Below are 21392 nucleotides of genomic sequence, written 5' to 3'. Positions count from 1 at the left end.
AGCTGGATGGTCTAAGAAAGACCTGAACCAGCTCTAACTATAAGCTTTATCAAAAAGGAAGGTTTTAAGCCTACTCTTAAACGTACAGATGGTGTCTGCCTCCCGAACTGAAACTGGGAGATGATTCCACAGGAGAGGAGCTTGATAGCTGAAAGCTCTGGCTCCTACTCTACTTTTAGAGACTTTAGGGACGACAAGTGAGCCTGAATTCTGGGAGCACAGTGCTCTAGTGGGTTGATAAGGTACTATCAGCTCTTTAAGGTATGATGGAGCTATATTATTAAAGGCCTTGTAGGTGAGGAGAAGAATTTTAAATTATATTATAGATTTAACAGGAAGCCAGTGTAGTGAAGCTAATACTGGAGAAATGTGCTCTCTTTTCTTTGTTCTTGTCAGGACAAGTTCAGCAGCATTTTGGACAAGCTGCAGAGTCTTTAATGACTTAATGCTGGAGCCTGATGTAACAAAGGCGTGGACTAGTTTTTCTCTATCTTTTTGAGACAGGACATGTCTGATAATTTAGATGTTACTTAAGTGAAAGAAGGCGGTCCTAGAAAATTGTTTTAAGTGAGAATCAAAGGACAAATCGGGATCAAAGATAACTCCCAGATTCCTGACCGTTTCATTGGAAGCAAGGACAATGTCATCTAGAATGGCTATATTATTAGATAGCGCTTCTCTAAGGTGTTTAGTGCCGAGTATTAGAACCTCTGTTTTATCTGAGTTTAATAAGAGAAAATTGCGGGTCATCCAGGTTTTTATGTCCTTGAAACATGCTTGAAGTTTAGTTAATTGATTACATTGTTCTGGTTTTATTGATAGGTATAACTGGGTGTCATCCGCATAGCAGTGGAAATTTACAGAGTGTGTCCTTAATGGAAGCATGTATGAGAATGAGAATAAAATTGGGCTGAGCACAGAACCCTAAGGAACACCATGGTTAACTTTGGTGCGCACAGATGACTCATCATTAATTTGCATAATTTGGAATTTATCTCTAAAAATGTAATATAAACCAGGTTAGGGCGGTTCCTTTAATGCCAATTAACTGCTTTAGTCTCTATAATAATCTAATATAAAACAGACAAAATAAATACACCCTATTCTGCGTAAAACTGAATAAAAAAATTCAGCTCAAGTTCAAACAAGACTTAGAGCGCATAGATATCAGTCGGCCAATAATTGGCCTATCACAGCTATATAAAAGTTGGGCTGCATTTCAAAATAAGAGAAAATAAATAAAATGTGAAAATTGTTCATGTTCAAATAAAGGGCTTAACTTCAGAAAAATAAAATAAAGGGAGCAAAAGCTTGAATTTCCCTTTTTCTGTTTCACATCTTGACTCAAAAGTCTCAACCAATTTTACAGATAATAAATCTCAACAAATCTTAACAATTGAACAGTTTTAGAATCACTTTCTTCCCCTCTTATATCCCACTCCCCCTCTTTGTTCGTCTGTTTCTCCACTTTCTCCGTCTCACTCCTGTTTCTCTCCCTTTCTCCGTCTCACTCCTGTTTCTCCACTTTCTCCGTCTCACTCCTGTTTCTCCACTTTCTCCGTCTCACTCCTGTTTCTCCACTTTCTCCGTCTACTGACTTGACTTCTTCCCTGGAGTCCCTTTGCCTTATCGTCCGCAGATCCAGGGCCGCGGTTGTGGCCACATAGTGGACTATGATGGTGGATCACGTATCAGAGATCGTGATCATAATGGTGGATCCTGTATCGTGTTGGCATCTGATAGTGGTGGGGGACCACGATGAGGTAGCAGCTGATGGTGGATCCTGATGGCGGCAGTGGACAATGACTGTGGACTATAGTGGCATCCGATCTTGATGGTGGATCATTATCGTGGTGGCTGCTGACCATGATTTCAACAAGACTGCTTGATATACAATATTTCTCCTCAGATACTCGACCATTACTGACAATAATCCATCAATTCATTGACCTTCCATTATGCTTCAAAATGTTTATTCTAATCAATGCTGCAAATACCCTTATCTTTCTGATGTTCTCCATTACACGTGACATCTATTGCACTTCTGTCCGTCCTGGGAGAGGGATCCCTCACATGTGGCTCTCTCTGAGGTTTCTACGTTCTTTTTACCCTGTTAAATGTTTTTTACTCTTGTTGAGGGTTAAGGGCAGAGGATGTCACACCAGTTTAAAGCCCTATGAGACAAATTGTGATTTGTGAATATGGGCTATACAAATAAAATTTGATTGATTGATTATTATATAATTTTATCATAATTCTATTAATCCATTATGTGTGAGTGTAAATCATCCATGTACTCACTTTATCAACAGCTGATGTTATGTTATTGTGTGTGCAGGTGTCTTTTTGTTGCCTTATATCTTCTTTGCTGTGCTGTGTGGTGTGCCACTCTACTTGCTGGAGAATACGATCGGTCAGTTAACACAGGAGGGTGCCATCACCTGCTGGAACAAACTCTGCCCAGTTGCAAAGGGTAATTATCGTTTCTAATTATATTGCCAGTGTCAAAAGCATTTTTGTCTATTTACCACTTGTAAATACTTGTGAATTTACTACTTGTTTGGGGCCCTACAGAGGCCATCAGTCCATCCATTGCCACAACGGGCAACAACAAACGTTTAATGTTTTATTGTGTATATAGACTATAAATGAGCTAATGACCATACTAACATTGAGTAGATCTTCCAAGTTGTTCGAAGTTTTCCTTTGAGATACAGCTTCATGTTGTCTTTTTCAGCACACTCTGCCTGTTCTTCCACATTCCAAAGGTTTTATTAATGGTACTGGTGGTACTGATAACATTAACGGTCCATGTAGCTTTTGATCATTGGTTTTTCCTTTCAAAACAGGTATTAAAAAAACAAAAGACAAGTTTATTTGAGTTTAAAAATTTAAGTGAAATATAAGGTGTTTTTCATCTTCTTTTTGATATAATAAAGAATAAAATCACTAGAAGACAGAGACCAAAAAATGCTATTTCTTTCATGTTCTGAGACAGGATGTGTTCATTGGCAGATGCAGAGCGAAAAAGTAAAGTGCTGCATCTTTTTTACTCACTGTGATAAACATGGATCAGTACAGAAGCTTATTGCTGTCCCTCCTGGAAAAGAAAAACAAAAAAAAAGATCTGTATCACATTAACACATGAAAAGTTTCATAATACTCAGAAGGAAACAAGGCAAAGGCATCAAGTACTCATTTGACAAGTTGTAAACAGCAAATTTTGACTTGTTTATTACAAAAAAAATTTTTTTTACTATTTACTTTGTTAATGATAGCTGCATATTGATATAATTTGCTTCATTTATATTTTCTCTTTCCATTCCTTTTCCTTTACACGGATACACTTGCTTTATCTTCTGGGAACTTTCTGACTTCTTGAATTTAAAAAGTGAGACACATATAAACACTCAAGCAGTTTTTACAAAGATTCTGACATTCACAAATATTCTTCTCTAAGGGAATTGTCCTTGGTTGAGAAGAGAATCTATGCACACTCAAAAGCACACATATGCACACTTAAATACAGACATGATTGTGCAAAATAATAACTTATAATTTGTCTTCAATTCCACAGTTGTATAATATGATTTAAATTACCACTCTAATTCAGGATTTCGAATATTTTCCTGGCATGTGGCTCTTTATCACTTATAATTATAAATAAAAAAAGAAATGCATCACTTCAAAGTAACAGACCGATCACCTTTGCTAATAAGGAATAACTGGCATGCACTTTGCCTTTACGAAGACGATGGGATTTAGTCACTATAAGAAGACAGAACTTTCTCAAAAAACCAATTTTAGAAAAAGATTTTGGTGAATGAGGCCCAATGTCTGTATGGTTATGAAAAGTTCTAGCAGTATTATCATGGTAATGTAGCTGTCATATTTCTTAGCTGTATATCACAATAGGACTTTGATACTGTATTTTACATGTTCTCTTCCTCCAGGAACTGGTTATGCTATCATGGTGATCCAGCTTTATTCCAGACTCTACAGCATTGTCCTGGCCTGGGCCCTCCTATACCTCATCTACTGTTTCAGGGCCACTCTGCCCTGGGCTACCTGCAACAATCCTTGGAACACAGGTCAGCATGGGCTTTTCATTGATATACACTATGAACCCTTATTATCCACGCACATGGTTAAAAGTGCAGAGCACAAGCGTATTAAGCGTGTAACCAAATCCATCCATCCATCCATTTTCCTCTGCTTGTCCGAAATTGGGTCTTAGAGGCAGCTGACAATTCCAGTCATTCCTCTGCCCAGCCATGCTTTCTAGCTCCTCCTGGGGGATCCCAAGTCATTCCCAAGCTAGATGGGACATATGAAGTCCCAGTTCGATGTGTCTGGTAAACCTCCTGTGGAAGGAATCTTGATTATATGCCCATTGCCCAAGCCACCTCAACTTTCCCCTTTGCAGATCCAGAGCTCTGTTACACATGACATCTATTGCACTTTTGAAATAGATCACAGCTAGGTTGAGAGACTGTGGTGAAATGAGCCGAGCACACACCGACACGGTACGTCAGAAGAAATAAAGCGTAACAGCTGGTCTCGAACAGTAACGTTCTTAGGAGGAATGTGCACGGACACGTTCTCTTCCTTGCATCCCTCCATTCTGCAGTGTTTCTTCAGTGTTGTGGTTAGCCTCTGGTAGCTAACAAGCTGCTAGCTCAGCAACATGTCTGCTTGGTGTCGCGTTCGGTGTGGAGGGGAGGAGGGGTGGTGCTGGTGGTGGGGACCCCCTTCAAGTAATTAAGGATAGTAAAAGCCCAGAAAATTTATTTTACACAATATGGGCCCTTTAATATTATTATGCAATGATGAGATTTTCTCAAAAAAGGTTGCTTTCTGTACAATCTGAACAATTTAGTTTTTTCTGTTTTCTGTTTCTCTCTTTGTGTTGTGCATTTTTCCAATGCTGCTGCAGTGGTGTTTGTTTCACAGCTTGTCAGCCTGGCAAGACCATAAAATGTGTTGACTGTGAAAGCATTTGCAAATCCAGACAGTGTTTTGAGCAGCACAAGCTGCAAGTTGTCAAGCACAATTTTGTACCATGTCAGAAATTAAAATACTGCAGGGCATGACGTAAAATCTACATGGCTAGAAAGAAACCCCGTTCCCCACCACCAGCACAACCCCTGGTTACCAGTGGCTGCCCGCATCCATTTCAAAACACTAGTACTTGTGTACCATGCTGCGAACGGATCGGGTCCAGTGTACATCCAGGACATGGTCAAACCTTACACCCCAGCCCGTTCACTCCGCTCTGCATCTGCCAATCGGCTTGTTGCTCCTTCACTGCGAGCTAAACACTCAACAAAATCACGACTGTTTGCTGTCCTGTCTCCTAAATGGTGGAACGAGCTCCCCAACGACATCAGGACAGCAGAAAGTCTATACAGCTTCTAAAAACACATCTCTTCCGACTATACCTTGACTTAAAAAAATATTTTTTTTAAAAAGTAGCGCTTTAGTAGCACTTATATGGCACTTACCTACAGCACTTTGTAGTTTGGCTTTCTTGAAGAAAATTGTACTTTCTTGATTCCTGCTGTTCTGGGTTTGTACCCTCATGGTTGAATGCACTTATTGTAAGTCGCTTTGGATAAAAGCGTCAGCTAAATGAAATGTAATGTAAAAGAAGCTGCATACGTGCGTGCCCACTATGTTTTCTCACTGCAATGAGCAGAGAAAGGAGAACAATGTGGCACATGAGTGTTTTATTCAGCCGATTTAAAAAATAGAACCACACAATAAGTGCACATTCTACGAAGTTGAGACTCGACATTGAGATCAAACATGCACTTAATCACAGTGAACAACGATTCGAACCTCACTATGTGGACGGGCAAAATGAGGAAAAACACACATTTTCATGGATGTCAATGTCAATTCTATTTATATAGCACATTTAAAACAACTTGGTTGACCAAAGTGCTTCACAAGTGGATGTGTCAAATTCCACATTCAGGCAGACTTGAATGACTCCTATCATTAAAGTACCCTATGGGGAGAAAAAGCAGCATTGGAAACGGTCTGAGGATGGTGGTGATGTGGGAATGTGAATGGCACTCTCATGGAACAAACGCCATGAGATTAGATATTATGACTTTGCGTGTCTTTATCCCACAGTGGAGGCAAAAAAAACTATACCCCACAGAATATCAATGCCCACATCACGACTGAGTGTGAAACCATCAGATGTAATAAAAATAAGTTCTACTCCAGAAATTAGTCAACAGTCATCAAGAAAGTTGTAGCCTGATTTTAGTACACTCCCTTATGGATATTAGGGCAGACCAGGGGTTTGATGGTCGACTCCAACATCAATTTAGTCTGGTGGTGAGTGGTGTTTCAAATTCCTGAAAGATGTTTTTTGTCAAGAGCAATATTTAAACCGTATTGACTGTTATTTCACATAGGATTGATAATATTGTATATATTTACTCCTGCTGGCAGCCTTTATATGATCACCTCCTTAAGATAAGGGACATTCATTTTTCTGAATGGTTTACCCGATTCTATGTGTGACGATGCACTACTACCCTTAGACCAGAACAACCTACTTATCATAGATGACTTAATGAGTGACGCCAGTAACAATATAGAAGTACAAAATGTTATTACCAAATACGTTCATCATAGGAACCTGAGCTGCCCATATTTAGTGCAAAATCTGTTCATTCAAGGCAAAGCCAGTCGAACTATAAGTAATACCAACTACCTTGTTTTGTTTAAAAATACCAGGGATGAATATCAGATTACACTATATACACTATATATTACACAAAATATCTTTTAGAGGCCTTGTAACTTGAACTCTGTCACCACTTTTCCATAAAAACTACACACAAGCATGGCATGTACAGTTTCAAAAATTCAAGATTCCCTAAATCCACCATTCAGTCAGAAACACATTGTCATTTAACCATTTATTGCACAAATGGGAATACAGTTATGTTTGGTGCGGATGGCTCCATTCTTTGGATGTTACCTGGATTAGCCACGCAGCATGCTAAGATAAAACAGGGAACACATGCAAATCCCCCAAAACAATGGAAACCTATGCCAAGCTAGAATCATACAATCTATATGTAGCAGCAAGCATGCTGCAGACCTCTAAATTATTGACTAGAGAATGCAAGCATGTATCCTGCGAGAGGTCATACGGCTGTTGTGAGAAATATCTATATGTGGCAGCAAGAATGCTGCAGACCTGAAATATTTGACTAAGGAATGGAAGCATGCAGTCTGCAAAAGGGCATACTACAATTATGTGACAATAGTAAGTGTAGCAGCAAGCATGCTGCAGACCTCTAAAATGATTGGCTTAAGAATGCAAGCGAGCATCCTGCGAGAGGTCATACTACTGTTATGGGAAAATCTGTGTAGCACCAACAGTGGTACGCATGCTCCCACTAATGGTACGCTGAAGAATCTCAGAATTATTATAATATGGACGGTTCAAAAATACTCTCCTGAATCCGAGAAGACCAGACCCTGGTGCAGCACTGGGCAAGCGGCCTTCCGTATGCCACATTCCCATGCCCGCCTGTCGGACAGGGATTCGGCGCTGGGCTGTTCCCTCTTCGCTACTGAGGGAATCCTGGTTAGTTTCTTTTCCTCCGCTTAGTAATATGCTTAAATTCAGCAGGTTGTCTCATCTGATTTGAGGTCGTAGTCGAAGGCGGGCACATTTTATGGCTCGCCCCAGGCAAGGCTCACGGTAGCTGTGTTGCCTTTTGTTCCCCCGTCGACGGAGCCCCCGCCAGCCACAACCCTCTCACAACGCTCATCCCCTTGCGTCGGAGCCTGACGCACACGTAAACTGTTCCTCATTTTCAAACCCACCTTCTGTAATTACATTTCCATCAACTTCATCTTCCTCCCCTTCTCTTTCCTCTTTCACCCCCCTGTCTCCCAATCAAGTTCTTACCCTGGTAACCTCCGCCTGCCCAACCACCTGCCCCCTTGACCCCATCTCCTCTCAAATTCTCCAGTCTATTGCTCCCAACCTTCTTCCTCTTCTCACCCATCTTATTAACACTTCCCTGTCAACTGGCTGTTTTCCTAACTCTCTTAAGGAGGCAAAAGTAAACCCTCTCCTAAAGAAACCCACCCAAGTGCTACTAATAGATGCACTGCATGAATGTGTGTGTGAACGGCTGAATGGCAAACTGTACTGTAAAGCACTTTGAGTGGTCATCAAGACTAGAAAAGCACTATATAAATACAAAAAACTAATAAATACAAACCATTTACCCTCAACCCATCTGAAGTAGACCTGTCTCTCGTCTTCCCTTTCTTTCCAAAGCTCTCCAGTGAGCCATCTTTAATCAACTCTCCTATCTTCAACATAACAACCTTCTTGATCATCACCAGTCTGGTTTCAAAGCCGGCCACTCAACTGAGACTGCCCTCCTTGCTGTCTCAGAGCAACTTCACACTGCTAGAGCAGCCTCTCTCTCCTCTGTCCTCATCCTTCTAGACCTTTCTGCTCCATTTGACACAGTGAACCACCAGATCCTTATTTCCTCCCTTCGGATCTGGGTGTCTAAGGCTCTGCACTCTCCCTGCTCTCATCTTACCTCAATCGCCGCACTTACCGGGTAACTTGGAGAGGATCTGTGTCAGAACCTTTTCCACTCACTACTGGGGTCCGTCACGGTTCCGTCCTGGGTCCCCTCCTTTTCGCTCTGTAAACCATCTCTCTCAGCTCTGTCATTCACTCACATGACCTGCCACAGGGAGAGAGTGATTAGCCAACACAGAATACCTGTGCACAATCAGACTCCCTCCCTGGCACTTTTCCCCGAACCACATCAGATTCAAATAGTACAGAAGAAAGTTGACAAATAGGTGGGCAGAGTAGAAATTAGGTTGGGCATTGCCCACCAATGCTCACTTCTAGATCTGGGCCTGATCCATCATCAAGATCCACCACCATGATCCATGATCAGGATTCACCATCAGGATCCCCAGTCCACCATTACGATCCACGATTAGCTGCCACCATAATCACAAGAGAAATAAAATATTACATTACTAGTCTCAGTTTATTGTTTGCATTTATATGGTAAATGGCTTCTAAATTCTCCATTTAGCTTCTATTAAGTTCTGTGTAGGAATCCTGTCAAATTACCTGAAAGCAATTAGAAAGAAATATTATTGTCATGTTGTTTCAGATATAAAATAAACAGGGTTTCAGTACATAATGGAATGTGGTTTTATGACATATGTTTGTAATATCTCTATTTTGGTGACATTCCCCTCTAGAGAGGGGAAGCACTGTTAATGAGTTGAACATGGGTTCTGGGCATCATTGCTTGTTGATCTCCTTCGACCAGTTCCATTTGAATAAACTTCAATATCAGTAATAGGATCAATTTGTCCTGCAGGTAATAGGATCTGTTTGTCCTTATCCTGAACATCCTGGTTCAATGTTGGCTAAGGCTGAGAATGTCCACTACACCCAAATACAAAATAATTCCTTTACCTTCATTGCTCTCTTTTATGCAATCAGAGTCTCTCTCACATGATCCCAATACCCCAGCGGCTGTTGCCCCTTCTCATAGAGAAAGTGCTGCACATAGATGCACTATATGAATGCTTGTGTGATTGAGTGAATGTAAAACTGTAAAGCGCTTTGAGTGGTCATCAGGACCAGAAAAGTGCTTTATAAATACAGACCATTTACCCCTGTGACAACATCACATGAAATACAACTTTCTCTTCAAACAGAGTTATTTGACCCCCCTGCCCCTCCACCCTTTCTGGCTACACTTTAGCGCTGGGCAGTAGTGATCTGCTTGACATCGACCCGAATGTTTGACTTCTTTATTTTCTGCAAAACTATCACAATCTTTTTGTTTCTTGGTCCCAATGGACAGGATGCCGAATAAAACATTGTTGTTGTTAAATTAAAGGTGGAAAATGGGTGGAGTGGGGTTCAGCTTCATGTTTGCCCAGATGTACAAAGGAATGATGAGTCCTATGTATGCACAACTTCATACATTTTAATTTTAATGAACATAATTATTTGTTTTCCTTTCAACAGACAGATGTGTGGACCTCACATCTGCAAACTGGACTGCAGTACACAGTGGCAACCTTTCAGTAAATTGGACGTCTGAAAATCTCACCAAGTCTTCGGCCTCTGAGTTCTGGGAGTGAGTCTAATGTCACACTAAGCTCATTATATATTATGTAGGGTGGCAGTAATGGATTACATGTGTAAAGTATACTCTGTACTTGTGGAAGACAGTGATTCAACACATGTGTAACCACCAGTCTGTCTGGTGTCCCCAGGAGAGGAGTGTTGTCCATGTCTGGAGGAATAGACGAGGTTGGCACAGTGAAATGGGAGTTGTTGCTGTGTCTCCTGGCCTGCTGGGTGGCCTGTTACTTCTGCATTTGGAAAGGTGTCCGCTCCACAGGAAAGGTCTGTTATGTGCGACTTTTGGTGGAAATGTTGTTAGGTGTATGAAATGGAGACCTTTTTTGTATCCAGTTATCAGGGAAACGTCATGCTTCTTGAGTATTGAGATGTTGATTTATTATTATATTTATGTTACATTTACATACATACCTTTTTCTAGGCTAAGGGTTAGGGCCCATTTCACTACTTAGGGTTTATCTCATTCTCTGTATCCAAACGGATATTTATCCATATTATAGGCAATAACTAAGCCAAATATTCATACACATTCATACAGAGTACATATTTTCTGGTCCTCCCCTTGTGGCTCCGTCTGGAGGGGACATTCACAGCAAAGGGCACTTCATATCTAGGGGTTGGGCCAAGGGAGAGGAATTGGGACAGGGCCTAAAGCTGGGCATACACTGTCCGATTTAAGCCTGGTTTTTCCCCCGATTTCTGAGACGTATGACTCTAAAAAGAGTCGTACAATCTTCAGCTTTGTTATACATCGTTTGCTGTGCAGTGTACAGGGGGGAGCGAGCAGTGATTTATTGCTCAGGACCGACCGTCGGACGCTCTGATAAATTTCTGACATGTCCGAAATTTTGGTCGGCCGACTTCATCGTCTCTCACAGTTGAAACATCCACGAGTCGATTCCTTAATCTCTGTGCCTTTTTTCCTGCCCGCACCGCCGCAAAGTGACAGACACAGTGACAACAAACTGGATTGAAGAAGCCGCTTGAATAAGAGATGAAATGTTTCACTTAATCACACTATGAAGCCTCTTGGATTTGAGTTTGACACGTACTGTACACACTGACTCTGATTGAGGCCACACTATGGTGGAAATGTTTGCAATTACAAGTCAATAAAAACATAGGTCCCTATCCTTATGCGCCACGGCGCACCACGCAAAGCACAGTGAAGTGTCCAGTGCGCAGGGACCATGACTGTGCACATTTGGCAAACTGGTGACAGGATGTACCTGGCACATCTGTTACCATGACGAAATTGAGAGATTGAGATGTACTCAGTGTGTTAGCAGTGAGGATTAACCAAACATTGTATTAAACTTCCCTTATCCTTCCCTTTTAAGGAGTGTGTGCACCACGCAACAGTGTAGAGTCATTTTGGTAAGGGCTGACTGCTCAAGTCTCAGAGAGAGAGGGGGTCTGTAAAAAATTAAATCTGTAAACAATCTATCCCCCATTCCAAATAGATATTTATTATCATAGGATAAACCTACATATAAATGTTGTGCACAGGAAGAAGCGGATTTGATAATTGGCTAATTATTAATAATAATCAAATATTATATTATTAATTAAAATGAATAAAGACTGGGCACCACCCTGGTGTCAGGGACCAATAGTCAAACTGTAAAAATCAATCTCAATTTGAAAAGTTCAATTTACAATATCAATATGCAATATCAATATTTTTGAACAGTGACGGTTTGAATCCGAGCACTGACTGTCACAATCCAGCTGTATTCACACAAGTATGCACGAATAATCAAACACTTGCTCTTTAATTACAAACAGAATTTCTTAAAAAACAGTAACATCAATAATACTAAATTCAACAAATGTCTACTGTACTAAAGACACTACCAACACAAGCTACTACACTAATGATAACACACATAGTGTGTGTGTGTGTGTGAGAGAGGATGGGGGCTAAAGATGGCACACAAGGTCACGCTGGTTTATGTCGTATTGCCAAATTCAATATGGCAGCTTATTTAAACAAAGAAAAAATCAAGAACAAAAGACAATGTGACATAACACGTGGCTCTAGTCACAGAAATCGCGATGGATGAACAAAGCGGCTTGGTCACAGTGTCTGGTGTCAGTGTGTGTGTATACATGCGTCTGAATGTGTGTGTGCAAGCGGGTTAGGAGAGAAAGAGAGAGAGAGAGAAGAAAGAAACATCAAACACACAAATATAAAGAGGAGATCTATATCAATGCCATGGACAATAGGCGGTTATTTTACCACACGGTAACCAGGCGGGCGATCTGAGATTCGTCCAGCTGGGTACTGGTCTTCCAACACGTAAAATACCCGCTATTGCTCTAACAGTGCTGTGTCTTACAGTGCCCCATCGCTGCATAAAAGTGCGGACTCTATACACCGCGCAATAACACAGTTAATACACAGCAACAACGAGGATCCAGCAGTCCGACACAAAATTGCATTCAAAACAAACCTTACTATTAACTAGTCTCTGCCCAGACATAAGCCTTTCACATGGTGGTGCTCCGCAGTTCGTCCGTGCGTTATCAGCGCGGTCCGTAGCTGAAATCAGGCAGGGGCCATTATCTCGTCCCTGGAATGGCGGCGATGACCTGCTGTGCAAGACGTGTGGCCTAGGTCTAAATAAAATAAAAGGTTAACTAAAAACGAAGGAAAGGTAAAAACAAAACTGAAAGTAAAACAAACGTTTGCGGGTTTGCTCCCTTTTAGTGACCAGGTCATACGGAACAACTTGGAAATGTCCTTGTAGCAACAGCAGCGCACAGGACAAACCGCGGAGCTGCAGAGCAGGGACTCTTTTATCACGTGTGGCCTTACAGGCAGCTCCTGGGGAGTCACGGAGAGTCTGTTGGCTCTCAGACAATGAGAGGCCAGAATTGGAATTCAAACAGAGGTTTGCACCTCTGGGGGTCAACAAAGGAATTCTGGAGCAATTTAACCAACTGCTGAAAACTCTGGCTCAGGCTTCTGGGGTTTCATGTAGGCCCCTCTATTGTTCTCTTTAGCTGGCTTCAGATCCTATCATAGGGGAGGATGAAAGTATAACACCACAGTATGTCTACTTTTGTCAACGCTTAACACACCCATAACACTGTTTCCAGATGCACCAGACGCATCCTGTCACCCACGCACACAGTCACGCTCTGGACATTTTACTGCACTTTGCACAATGCGCCATGGCGCACGAGAATAGAGCCCTATGTTTTTATTGACAAGTTATTGCAAACGTTTACACCAAAGTGTAGCCTCAATCAGAGTCAGTGTACGGTGCACAACCTATTCTCTAGTTCCCATTCCCGTTATTTCGTGGACATGTAATGTTTTTTTCCCAAAATGTCACCAGAAGGGCTCTGTAGCTTTGCACAAGGGCATTTTACACGTACAGTGTGAGCAGTCAGGTTGTGGCAGACGATTGGACCATACAGTATTTACTCGTACAGAATGAGTTGGAATTTGACAGAAGCATTTCTAATATTGTACAGTGTATGACCAGCTTAACACTATCAGGAGCATAGGCGCAATTCTTCTGTAACCTGACACAGAAGTATTTTATCTATCCACTGAAATTTCAGGTGGTGTATGTCACGGCGGTGTTCCCCTATGTAATGTTGGCCATCTTGCTGGTCAGGGGGTTGACACTACCAGGAGCCTGGCAGGGTGTGGTCTATTACCTTTATCCAGAACCTTCTCGTCTGGCAGACCTTCAGGTGAGACACCTTAGATAAATCATGAAGTTTTATGTTTGACTGGTGGCATTTGTGAAAACATAACGTGATGCTATGTGCCTGAAATGTTTTTAAAAGTGAATTAATTTAGTCTGTTGTAGAGGAAAAATGAATGTATATGTAAGAGCAGTTTCTCTGACACAACGATGACCTTATTACACATGGTTTTTCACTTTTGTTAATCAGGTGTGGATGGAAGCCTGCGCTCAGGTCCTCTTCTCCTATGGTGTTGCATCAGGGACCTTAATCACTCTGGGCAGCTACAATAAAGTAGAGAACAACTGTTACAGGTAAACCATGTGATCAGTATGTCATGCATGGAAAAGCTGAAGGACCCAAACACAGGAGCCAGGAAGGTAAATCTGAAGTAGTCCTTTAATAACAGCAAATAGAAAATATTATTAAACAAAAGGTACCAAAAGCAAAGGGTGGTCCAAAAAACGAATTAAAAAGAACCAAAAATACTAAGTAACACTAGGAAGTAAGATAAGGCTAGAAAACGTGACTGAAAAGTCCAAGGAAAGAGGACAAAGACAGGAAGTTAAAGGGATAGTTCACTTGAAAATTCACTTATTATCTACTCACCACTATGCCGATGGAGGGCTTGGTGAAGTGTTTGAATCCACAAAACACTTTAGGAGTCTCAGGGGTGCAGAGTCCAATACAACTGAAATAAAGGGTGACCAAATCTTCAGACGTAATAAAACCACAGAAAAAACATACCTTGCATCCATACTGCTTGTATGTCATCCAAGTGTCCGCAAGCCCTGACATTCATATTGGACTAGAAACGAGACATGCTAACAGCCGGTAGCTTAGCCACTTCTGGTCGACTTTTAGGCTTAAAACACCGTGTAAATTACGTTGTTGTCAGGGCTTGTGGACACTTGGATGACACACGAGCAGTGTGGGTGCAAGGTATGTTTTTTCTGTGGTTTTATTACGTCTGAAGATTTGGTCTCCAGTTGTATTGAATTCTGATCTGACACTCTTTACCCTGAGACTGTTTTGTGGACTCTGACACTTCACCCACCTCTCCATCGGCACAGTGGTGAGTAGATAATGAGGGAATTTTCATTTCTAGGAGAACTATCCCTTTAAGCTACAGACCCACAAGGGACATAATTTCTAAATAAAACAGGAAGCTAAAACATTGCACTGATGTCATCGATGTTTTCTTTTTAGGGAGTAAATCACGTGTGTAATTTCTTTCAGCAGTTAGGCCCCAGTTTGACTCCAATCTGTTTCTACTGCTGATGTCAAATACATGCAAAAGATGCTAGAAGAAATAAGAACTTGTGGATTATATCTTAACAATACTGGTGTGTGTGTGTGTGTGTGTGTGTGTGTGTGTGTGTGTGTGTGTGTGTGTGTGTGTGTGTGTGTGTGTGTGTGTGTGTGTGTGTGTGTGTGTGTGTGTGTGTGTGTGTGTGTGTGTGTGTGTGTGTGTGCAGGGACAGTTTGTGGTTGTGTGTGATCAACAGTTGCACCAGCTTCATTGCTGGGTTTGCTGTCTTCTCAGCTCTGGGTTTCATGGCTCAGGCTCAGGGAATTCCCATCAACATGGTTGTCAATTCAGGTATGATTTAAACCTTGACGCTACTGTCTGTGCTAAACATGAATTTAACTATCCTCCCATATTCATTACAAATGGGGATAGATAAAAAAATGAGGCAGTGGAGAGGATGACAACTAATATTTTATTTATTTTCTCTAAGGACCTGGGCTGGCGTTCATTGCATTTCCTCAGGCTTTGGCCATGATGCCACTGCCTCAGTTGTGGGCTGTCTGCTTCTTCATCATGCTCATAATGTTGGGGCTCGACACAGTAGTAAGATGAAGATTTCTTACTTTAATGGGATAGCAGAATTTGGGACCCCACTGTATTTGATTGGGTTTTTAATCATGCTCGGATTGTAGCTCTATTGTCATGTTGGTAACTGGGACCCTGTCAAGTTTTATGGAAGCAGGTGGACCCAAAAATGCAGAGGCAAAAGTATAACCAAAAGTGTCCTTTTAATTAAGGTAGAGTTCTTACAAAATAAGGCATAGTCCAAAAATCCATAAACCAAAAAACACTGGGGCAGAGTCCCTGCACGGGTCCAGTTTTGCAATCCCGCACCCACCCGCACCTGCAAAACTCAGTACCAGAACCGACCCGTTACCCGCAGTTACCTCTAACTCAAATCTGGACCTGCGACTCACCTGTTTTTAAACACAGAGGCTAAACAGTCACTCACTTCAAAACGCTTTATTTTTACTTGTGACATTTAAAACTTTGTTGCTATTCACTATTCTCATACTGACGTGTCATTGCTCTTGAGAATGAGGTTGCTGTGCAGAAATACAATACAGTCAATATTGTGCCATTAGAACAAACTTGCCTCTTTGGCAGAATAAAACACCAATTATTGTACTCACTGTGCTCGTGCTGACATTTAATTATCCTTGAGCTTGAGGTTGCTGTGCAAAAACAGAATATCATCAACAGTCCCTGGTTTAAGCTGGGTTCCATGTTCTTGTATCACAAACCCAGCCATGGAAAAGTCTCTTTCGCTGGCTGCACCCGAAGCCGGGATGGCGAGCACATTCCGTGCGATCACTGCCAGGTTAGGAAACATTGTCGAGTGCTCCTTCCACTAACACAAAACATTGACAGGATCCTCCTTGGGTGTTTTGAAATCCATGTAGGATGCCACCTCATCCGTCGGCAGCAAACTTTCATCGCTAGAGCAAGTCCTTATCTGTTGATAGGGGACGGGGTCTCTTCACCGGTGGTGGTATGCTCGGCCCCATGGTACATTGCAGGGGGCTTCCACTTTTCACTTTGATTTCTTGAGAATAGTAAAAGAAATGTAATATCAATGCTAATTTAAGAGGAAAGTCAGATTTCAAAAGAGTATGAACGAGAGGAGGGCGAAAACATTAAGGGTTATGTTTTAGAGCAGAAAGCGCAAACTCACATTCTGCACACTGCAGGAAAGAAATAATAGCCCAATTTATGGCATTTTTAATATGCATTCCAAATGAAGCATTTGGCAGTTAAATACGTTGCGAGACTGACAAATATTATTATTAGGCTATATTATGCAGTCATATTGTAATAATACCTTCAACAAGACATCTTGCTTCACTGTAAACGCTCATCACATCACCCTGGTCTGGAAGCAGCCTCAGGATTTTCAGTTTGGGATGTAAAAACATTGCAAGCTTATGGAGGAGATGCAGCTTGATCTTCTCAGTCAGAATTTTCAGGGGGTTTTCTTTCAGCGTTGACAGTGTCAAGCTGTCAGTGGATGATGGTTGCAGGTGATGCCTGAGGCGCTGCAACCACACAGCGGTCATGTGAATGATCGGGGTTTTGGATGGCTCTAAGACCTTGGTAGCTTCCTTAAATCGTAAAAGAAATGTAACAATGTCACCCAAAGTCTCTGTGCTTAAGCTGGTCAGGCGATTTTCTTCTCCTCGCTCCTCCAGAAGAGCACGAATGTCCTCATATTGGCTGCTGATAGAGTCCAGCATTGAATGTAGCGAGTTCCAGCATGTTTCCACGGAAGCTTTCAGTGGTTTTTTCAGACGATTCTGTAGGTTGGTCTGCTTAAAGTAAGTGACAAGCAACTTTGCAGAGTCGATAAGGGCAGATACCTCTTCGCCAAAGACATCATCTTCTGCGGGCTTTCCAAGCGTGGTATGAAGCACTGTGTTCAAAATGTGTGCGGTGCAACTAAGTCTAGTAACAGAGCGGAGGGCCGTCACTATGTTTACACCTCTGTCAGTCACATACACCAGTTTCGAGAAAAACTCACCAAGATTGTATTTACGCAGTGCTTGGATTATAGCTGGTCTGAGGTTATCTGCGGTTTTGCGTAATGCACTGTCCCATTCTGAAGTGCAAAGCACTCGCTCAGTCAGCTCCCACTTGTTGTTAATGTAATGCAGAGTGACAAAAAGATAACCTATTTTATGGAAATCATCTGTCCACATATCCAAAGTGACAGCCCCGTTGCAATCAGTCAGCTGCACCCTCAGCTCCGGGATGATGTTTTGTCAAACGTCTTCTCCATTAGAAGGTGAATCTATGGCATCCTGTTCATCCTTCTACTGTGTTGCCACTGGCTGGCTTTGGTGCAATGGTTCAGATGGTACCACATAGTGCTTCCTTCCACTTGGATGGCCTTGGGCGTTGCTCGGACCACCTTACATGGACCTTTCCGTCTTGGTTGGTGCTACTTCCTTAATGAAGATCTCGTCCCCTGGCAGAACCAGGCTCTCCGGGCTGTGGGACTCTGCTCCTCTCCTGAAGATAAATAGCTTTTGTATGGCAGTTAGTTTTCAGCTTCATCTGCATTTGTTCAAGCGGGGGTCCTTTGTATGGGCCCCTTAAATTCGGCGCAAGCATAGGTCGACCTGTAGGCATTTCATGCAGGTTTAAATGTTAGTTTACATGCAATAGCTCATTAGTGCAAGTGGTAGATCATCTACCCAGTTTAGCTTTGTGCCAGCACAGATATTGTTTAACTTAGCTTTGAGGGTTCTGTTAACCCTTTCTACCATCCCTTGTGATTGAGGATGATAAACACACCCCAATACCCCAGCTCTAGTGCTCAGCCCTGTGCTGGAGACTTGGAGGGAGGAAGGGTAGAGACGACCTGATACATAGATTTTTTATTTAATCAATATATTTGTTGACAAGGTAGCTGTGCACGAATAGGAGTATAACATTCATCTATTTAAAAAAAAAATTATAACAAAATTAGCACCCCAGAAAAAGGGCACTTTCTCTCGAGGAAAAAAGAGGGCAGGTGCTCAAGCCTACTTTGATGTGTGCACGTGTATAGAGGGGAATATAGAGTACCAAAACATACGGCACACTCGTGTGGTACGGTAATACTCCATCTGGAGCGCCTTACCTTATGGTAAGCCTTTATATCTGTAAACATGTGACAGTTGAACAGCATTGGCTTTACACGCTACAGCATTGTTAAACAGCTTTTTTGCACCATGTTCAGTGGATTACCCCCATCAGTCAGTTAGATATTTTAACTGCTTTAATGAGTTGGTCAATGACCACTGTTGATGTTTAGGGACTTTTAGGGTTTGGCAGTATCATCGAAGAAAACTACACGTGTGATAATAAACAGAGAATGCTGTTTATTAATTAGATGCTCAACGCAGAGCACAATGGATTAACAGTCCATCACCTTGACCACGCAACCACTTCCTCCTGTTTTGAGGTAACTTTATTTTCTGAAAGTCAAACTGTTCCTGTTAGGAGAGTTCTAACAACGGTGACAAGTGGCTGTGGAAACAGCAAAAAGAGTAAAAACTATTGCGACAAAGATGGGATTCGAACCCACACATGCAGACCACAGTGGGTTATCATTTTTTTATCGGGGAACAATTTAGAGGATTACAGAACTCTGACTAATGTTTTCTAGTATTGGACATGTGTACATAGGCAACTGGACTTGCTTGTGTTTCTTGAAGATGTTACACTGGTCGTCCAAGAGGCTTCTTTAGTTCTAACAGACTTGTGTCAGGGTTGGTGAGGCAGATGGACCCAGGATGCAGAGTTTAAACTAAAGAGTCTTTTTAATGAAAAGTCTTTAACAGAAAAATAACAACTTGTGGGAGGTTTCAGGTATTTAATCTCTCGAGGATCTTCACCTATCCTCAGAGTTGTTGTGTTAAACATGCAGGTCGTTTAACCCCCCCACCAACTGGTGGGGTGTTGGAGCTCCTTGAGTCAAGGTGTGTATAGCACCTTGCTATGGTGTGAGTCATTAGGGTTACACGCAATGTCAAGATATGCAAAGGGCCAGAGAGTTGAAATACCTGTAGCCTCCCACTACTAAGTTAGAACTTAAAGAGGATCTAAAAAGAGAATTGACAGGTTTTCAAGAAACTAAAGCAAGCCTATGCACACCTGTGTGCAGAGGTTTGATACCCAGAAGTTTCATCTTGAGGTAGAAGACAATGGATGTCACTCACAAGGAGGAACTAATGGTTTTATTGATGTGTATGAACATGCTTGCCATGGGATAAGCTGTTAGGCTATTGTTAGATCATCTATAATGCGACAAAAAAGTATTGATAAATAAGTGGGTTGCAATGTTATTTCAAGTAGACTATTGTTTTGATCTAGTATCAGAAGTATCTTCATTTATAATTATTATCATTAATTTAGTTGAAAAAATAAATAAAAAGAGTCATGGTACTGTTGGCAGTGCATAACAGCAGAATGTAGTTTGGAAACATGCATGTTGACTAAGTAAAATTCTTCTTGGAATATTTGCTGTGGATCGATGAAATTAAATCAGAGCTTTATGGTTAGTCACCTCATGTATTCACAGAGGCTTGAGGTTTTCAAAGAAAAGAGCACCATCCTCAATGAGAAACATGGAGGAGACTCTACTTTATGCATGTTTGACATAACAATCTGTTATTCAGGTATTCTCCCTTCTGTCTATTTCTATGTCAGTTTGCAGGTTTGGAAACAATAACATCATCAGTGATTGACATGTTCCCTGGAACGATGCGCAGACCCTGGCGAAGAGAAATATTCCTCCTTCTCTTCTGCTCTGTCTGCTTCATCATACAGATCCCTCTCACCACTCAGGTACTATTCAATGATGTAACCTTACCCAAACCACACAACATTCAAGAAATTCTCATAAGCTGTGTCCTAATTCAGTGGCTGCTTCCTTCAGAGGCTGCATTTAAAGACAGATTGTGGTGCGATTAGACTACACATTTCGAAGCATTCTTGAAAAAAGTATGTAATAGCAGCAAAATGTACTTAAAATAGAAAAAGTTTAAGTACTCATGTCGTAAAATTGTTCATCTCAATGTTTGATTGTTAATATGGGTCTTTAATTAATATTACTGCTGTTTTCATGTGAATGTTACAATTATGTCTTTAGATACTTAAAGTTGAGCTATTTTAACTACTTTATATACTTTATGAATTCAACATTTTCTAAAAGCAATGTATTTGTAGATAGGTAGTTTTCAATGGACAGGAAAGTTATGGAAATTGTAATCTTAAGTAGCTAATTTTAGCTTCACAGTAGGTACAGTAAGTACATTTGAATCTCAAATGAAGTGGAGTTGAAGTTGCATAAAGTACAAATACAATAAATTTGCAGTTAGATGCAGTACATGAGTTAAAGTATTTAGTAACATTCCATCACTGGTTATTTGAAATATACAGTTGTCAAAGTGAAATGACATTGAGTAACCACCATTAATTAGCTAATGTTAGCATCATTGATGGCTAAATGCATTCAGATTAACCAGGTTATTTCACCTGGCCATGGTCCCCTCTTACCATGAGATACATCACATGCTGATACTGGCGGTTAATCATCGCCATCTCTGCTGATACCAGAGAAACAAAAAAATAAATGCTTCATGTTTTTCCAGATTTTTAATCAAATAAAGAACTTTCTCATCTTTCATCTTTACCTCTGTTGCT

The 21392-nt window shown here is 41.3% G+C and overlaps 1 protein-coding gene across 1 annotated transcript in view; it reads left to right on the top strand.

The window, feature by feature from the left end:
- LOC117766884 (sodium- and chloride-dependent GABA transporter 2-like) overlaps positions 1 to 21392 on the top strand; it is a 33811-nt gene that overhangs the window by 1687 nt on the left and 10732 nt on the right. The window contains exons 2-10 of the mRNA XM_034594303.1: positions 2339 to 2473; positions 3954 to 4091; positions 10067 to 10178; positions 10318 to 10450; positions 13763 to 13897; positions 14102 to 14205; positions 15370 to 15494; positions 15634 to 15746; positions 20397 to 20534. Of these exons, the coding sequence (XP_034450194.1) occupies positions 2339 to 2473; positions 3954 to 4091; positions 10067 to 10178; positions 10318 to 10450; positions 13763 to 13897; positions 14102 to 14205; positions 15370 to 15494; positions 15634 to 15746; positions 20397 to 20534 (1133 nt within the window). The remainder of the gene's footprint in view (positions 1 to 2338; positions 2474 to 3953; positions 4092 to 10066; positions 10179 to 10317; positions 10451 to 13762; positions 13898 to 14101; positions 14206 to 15369; positions 15495 to 15633; positions 15747 to 20396; positions 20535 to 21392) is intronic.

The sequence above is a fragment of the Hippoglossus hippoglossus genome, chromosome 8 (genome assembly GCF_009819705.1).
Source record: "Hippoglossus hippoglossus isolate fHipHip1 chromosome 8, fHipHip1.pri, whole genome shotgun sequence".
NCBI lineage: Eukaryota > Metazoa > Chordata > Actinopteri > Pleuronectiformes > Pleuronectidae > Hippoglossus > Hippoglossus hippoglossus.
The sequence above is the reverse complement of the archived record's forward strand: the minus strand, read 5'-3'. Positions and strand labels throughout refer to the sequence as shown.